This window comes from Apis dorsata, unplaced genomic scaffold (assembly GCF_000469605.1).
Source record: "Apis dorsata unplaced genomic scaffold, Apis dorsata 1.3 scaffold_631, whole genome shotgun sequence".
NCBI lineage: Eukaryota > Metazoa > Arthropoda > Insecta > Hymenoptera > Apidae > Apis > Apis dorsata.
The window spans coordinates 168,148-173,902 of record NW_006263826.1 but is presented as its reverse complement, the minus strand read 5'-3'; the positions used below and the strand labels follow the sequence as shown (position 1 = coordinate 173,902).

The window sequence follows — 5,755 nt, the reverse complement described above, 5'->3', positions numbered from 1 at the left end:
GCACGCTTTTTGCGAAAATGTTTTTCTTTACGCACGACGATAAATGATNATATATATATATATATAAAAAAAAACAAAACGAAGAATATGGAAGAAACGAGAAAAATATTTCGATTTATATAAAGCGATCAGATTACTTTAATTTGCATTGTCATTGTCGTCGTTACGTATGTCGGTCATAGTCACAATCTCGTCGTTATTGTCCATTCGATCGTCGGTAATTGACCGATTGATGTTATAGTAGATATTCGATACGACTTCGATACGACACATGAGCTGAACCGAGAGAAAAAAAACAAAACAAGATCGCGGCCGCGTATTTGAACAGAAACGAATATAACGATACATCGAAGAGGATGCAAAAAACCAATGATACCGATCGGTCGATCGAACCCAATACCCTAATGGCATTTCGTGCAACACGAAGATGATAGTGCTTCGCTGTACGATTCGTCATCGTTTTCGATCAATTTTTTTATCGACCGATCGATTTCTGACACAACGCCGAAAGCGAGAAACAAACTACCTAAGTGTATATTCCGTCGAACGAAAGCTATTCCAACGTTACGACGCACTTGCAAATTTGCCCTTTGCGCGTTCCAATTCACATGTTTTCCCTTCTTTACCGATCGTCGATATACCCTATCGTCGAAATACTATCGTTTCGAATCAGCCTACGTTCGATTCTCGATTTCGAGCAGTAGTGGTGATCTTGGAAGAAGCGAAGAAAAGAAAACACTTTGCATGCGTTTCGACTCGTACGATCGTATACATGCCCGACCATATTACGAACGTGTTCGAAAGATTCGCAAAAGGCTAATTTCCAAGCTCGTTAAAAATCACAGTCAAAAGAATGCACTTCGGTAGGTAGTCGGTATAATTGGACACGGCTACCAGAGCCTGCGCATAACGCCGAAAATGGCGTTTGAGAAAACGAGAGGATTGCACGGTAGCCTCGCACGATGTGCCTCGCGTTACAGAAAAACTCCATTAGGTTTTAGGCTTGGTTTTGAAACGAGATACATCGATACGACCTAATCGTAGGCAGCCGCCCACGAATACCGTCTTTTTTTTTTTCTTCGCTTTCTAGGCCCGATAATCCCGGACAAAAAGGTAAGTACGCTCGACATTTGTCCATCACACCCGTGTTATTCCCCCATCGCATTCTCGGTTGCTCGTCGATGATAATCCCGGAGAGATTAACGATGATAACCAATAACTCGATCTACGATCCACGCAATTTTCCTCGCTTCGATAGATACATTGGCGAACATCGAGATCGCTTCGTCGCTATCGTCCGTGTCTTTTATCCTTTTCTATGTTTTATGATCGTGTTTCATAAAGATAAAAAATAAGACAGTATAGAGAAAATCGATGGAAAATAAAACTCGCGTGGAACGAAGCGAGATTATTTTCGATGAAACTATTCGCGTATCGAGTGAACGAAAGAAAAACGAGGAAAGATTAGTAAATGAAGGCGTATAAACTACAAGCGACAATAATGATGCAAACAAACGACGATGAAGATGAGAGCGACGACGACAACGACGACGACGACGACGACAAGGACGACGATGACGATTCTTCGTTCTGCCAGTTATCGTTTTACTCATTCTCCTTCTCATATCATTTTCACTAATTTTCTCAAATACTTCTATTTCTATTCTCGTTCGCCTCTTGTTTACGATAGTCGACGCGTAAAACACGTATCGGTGAACGCGCAAGCGTAACGGAAGGCGGAATTGAACGACGATCCATGGGACGAGGAGCGGCACGCGCGGACAAAAGATCGGACGATAAGATCGCGAATGGGATCGCGGTCGAATTGCCGTTGTTGCTATTGGCGGTTGTTGTTGCGGCTGCGATTGCGATTGCGGATGCAGTCGTGGTCGACGAACACTATTCCACTTGAAATGGGCGATGCGTCCAACGTTGTTTCGGGCTGATTTCTTTGAATTCACGCGTTGCCGGCGTTTCGCGTTTTCGTACGCGAACTCGCCAACTCTTTTCGACTTGTCTGGAAAAATGTAAAACAAGCGTGTGTAAATGAAACTCACCGCTCTTTCATCTTTCCTTTGTCATCACACAGATATATGTGGAAAATACATAAGAAAAAAAAAAAAAAAAAAAAAAAAAAGAAGTGGACAGACGATACCTGAGTACGGCGTTCACAGTCCAAAGTATCCAGCGATGGTGGTGGTCAGAACGACGGCGAGTATAGTAAGGCAGATCATGATCATGATCTTCTTCTGCGCTCGGCAAAAACACACAATGATCGATTATACAAGGCAAGGTACGCAACGTGCCTTGGTACATTCCTACCGTAACCGTAACTACTTGGACACCTTCCTCGGTGGTGTGTGTGTACATGCTACGCGTCACCCACTTCTTCCATATATCTTACACATCATCGTCACATTCGATCCTCCGATCGAATCACAGCTATATTCGCGTGCCTCTCTGCGTGTGCGCCTGCAACTGGCCTCCCAATTCTCAACAATCGCAATTCGTGTCTCTATATATATATATATATTTCTCCTCGATTTCTGATCTTTGGATCATCCCCTCCTCGATCGTGTCGCATCCCCTCCCTCTCTTCATACACAATCGCCACAAAAACCGTACATCCATCCATCGTGAATATTATTATATCTTTTTTTTTTTTATATATATATATACTTTTTTCATCATACAAACACGTTTTTACCTATTATTTATTATTTACAATTTGCTCGCGATATCGCGTCGCGCGCGATTGGGGGAAATTCGAATTCGGGGGGGGAGGATACCGACCACCACGCTATCTATCTATCTATCCTCTTTCGATTCGCGATTTCGTCTTTATCTTTCGGTCGTTTTTTCGAACAAGAAAAAGAAGCGAAACGGCGAACGGACGGCGAATGCACGCGATTTCCGGAGAAACGGATTCGCGAGAGTATTTCACTGAAAATACGAAACGCAGCCTCGGCGTTTTCGCTCTTGGAGGGAAGCGAGTGGAGATGGGAGAAGGGAAAGGAGGACGAGGAGGAGGAGCAATGAAAACGCCGCAGCTCGCGTCTCCAGAAAGTTCCACTAGTTTTACTTTTTTCCCCTCGTGGTCCATCCACACTTTTCACAGCGTTCATCCTTTTCACCGCTTTTCACCTGAAATCCTCGAATATCGCCGATCTATCTTTTTAATGCGTATACCAGAATGATTATGAGAATGATGAACGCTATTGTCAGGCAAATTACGATGAACATCAATTTCTGCGAACAAAATACAGAGAGTTGCCGTCACTTGTCGATGTTACGCATCGAAGTCGCGTCAAAGAACGAGAGAGACAGAGAGTTGAAAGAAAACTATATATCTCCTTCTTTTACCGCGCGAAAAAAAAAGGAACAAAAACACGTTAGTTTGACCACAGAACTGTACATGTATCCGTGTATATTACGAATAGGAAGACGAGGAAAAATCGCCCTTTCTCTTTTTCTCTCTCTCTCTCTCTCTATCGTTCGAGAGAAGTATGCACGGACGAGTTGGCGAAATAGAGAGAAAGAACAAAATGAGAAGAAAAAGGAGAAAAAAGTATATACATATTTCTTACGCGTTAGTGGAACGAAATCGTTACGGCAACGAAAATAATGTTTAGTCATTTCGATGTTAGAGAGAGAGAGAGAGAGAGAGAGAGAAAGAGAGAGAGAAAGAGAGAGAAAAAGAGAGAGGAAGAGAAAGAGACATATTTAAGCCATGGAAAGAACAGGAGGGAAATAACGAAGAACGGTGGCGGTAATAGGTGTGCACGTCGAAAGTATCGAGAGGGCAGTTTGTTGGTGAAATCGCGAAATAGAAAGTCCATTTTAAACGAGCGTCGTCTGCGCTTCTTTACCTCTTCGATCGTTCCCCCGCGCGTTTCTATCATCGTCCTTGATTTTTCGATCGATCTCGAGATCCATTCTCTTCCTTTTTTTTTTCTTTAGTTTTCTTTTCTTTTTTTTCCTCCCTTCGATCGAACATCGCGTCCATTCCCCCATTATCATCGCATGCCCCTTCCCACCACCCCTAAGCGCGCGCTTCTTCAAACCTTTAGCTTCTAGGAACGCATGCTATTATTATGGAGATCAATATCACGGCCAATATCAAGACGCAGATTATGATGAAGATCATTTTCTGTGGACAGAAAAAAAAAAGACCGGCGTGTGAAATGAACCGTACAATCCGAATCGCGGGCAAGTGCAAATATTCACCAGGGAGGAATATACAAGTGAGAGAGGGAAAACGTTGCACGCGTCTCCGTATCTCGAAAAAAAGCAACAGAGGCATATCGATTTGTACTTGCACATTTATATATAATAGAACACGATAGAGGATAAGAAGAAGAAGAAGAAGAAGAAGAGAAAAAACATGATGACGACAATACGAAGAAACGAAGAAACGAAGAAACAGGCAGACAAGCAGGCAGACAAAGATCGATTAAATCGGACGAGAAACAAGGATTATTTATTATATATCAATTCACGGATAAAAGGAAGAGGAAACGATAGAGATAGAAAGAGAAAGAGGAAAACAAGTAAGCGGAAAATAACACGTTTTCTTTTTTTTTTATAATTAACAATGCAACAGATCGAACTTTCGAGATCAAAAAAAATTTGACGATTGTTGTTCGCAAGCTAGGAGAGAAGCGAACAATCACGTATTGTTCATTGCTGGAAAGAAATTTCTCTCTGCGAAACGGCAGAGGCAAGTGAAGTCCTTCGGTAGAATCACCTATCCCCACTCTAGACGCTTTGTTGACAATTCTAACACCACGCACTATATAATAGTAGAAGAGTTATAATTTGAATATTCAAAATCATAAAAATTATTTTCACTTACGAAGTTACGTTAGAATAATTAAGACTGGAAGCTGAAATATTTTCGAAACTATTAATTATTTCGATACATATCGACATAATATATTCGCATACAACAATTTTAAATATATATATATTAAATACCAAATTACATTTATAAATTAAATTATCGTTATAAATCATAATTAGCCTAAATATATTGATAAAAAATAATAAAATTTTTATATTATATCGATACGTAAATTTTACGAAAATTTTCTGGATTCTATGCATCAAAGTTTAGATACAAATACCATCGTGGGATCAGTATATGTGACAAATACTATGGTAGAAACAAAAATACATGTGGAAATAGGCGTTCCTTTCCAAATTAACCAATCAGAGCCGCGAAACTTCTTTCCACCAATGAACAGTACTTTTGCGTTGCACATGCTGCTCGCACGTTTATCTTTGCCGTTCGATCGATCGCATTAGCCAAAATTGAACAAGATCGGTGAAAAGCGAAGCAAGGATGGAAGGATCCATCGCCTTTCTTTTGAATTCCTAAGAAATTTTGTAACAACGAAATGGCATCGAACGTGCAAAGGGAGAACGAGTAAGGAAGACAAGGAATGAGACAAAGAGGTATCGAGAAAGAGAAAGAGAAGCAAGTTAGGCGTTCTCGTGGATGATCCTCGTAATACGACGAAAAGAGAAGAACGGCGGATTGGATGATCGCCGCTGGATCGTCATTTCTGGATTATCGTCCACTTCTTATCGCAAATATTATATTATCCAGCGGCGATCGATCGATACCATTTTTTTTTTCGATTCGTTTTACCTTACGAGCTTTGCTCCGATACTCCTCGGCCTTGATCAGCTCTCCCCGGGCCTGGACAACGTGGTCGCCGGTTTGATCGACGAGGTACTCGATGCGGTCCAC

General features: G+C 41.4%; 1 protein-coding gene across 12 annotated transcripts in view; it reads right to left on the bottom strand.

The window, feature by feature from the left end:
* Positions 1–1,626: 1,626 nt before the first annotated feature.
* Positions 1,627–5,755, bottom strand: part of LOC102681044 (syntaxin-1A) — a 13,245-nt gene continuing 9,116 nt past the window's right edge. For 2 of the 12 annotated variants that reach the window (XM_006621367.2, XM_006621363.2), the window contains 2 exons: positions 2,156–2,249; positions 1,627–2,017 (listed from right to left, as the gene is read on the bottom strand). In XM_006621367.2, coding sequence (XP_006621430.1) covers positions 2,169–2,249 — 81 coding nt within the window. In that variant the 3' untranslated portion in view covers positions 1,627–2,017; positions 2,156–2,168. Of the gene's footprint in view, positions 2,018–2,155; positions 2,517–2,670; positions 3,250–3,751; positions 4,151–5,646 lie in introns of those variants that run through there. The other 10 variants (XR_004151320.1, XR_004151322.1, XM_006621364.2 and 7 more) reach the window with 8 other exon arrangements.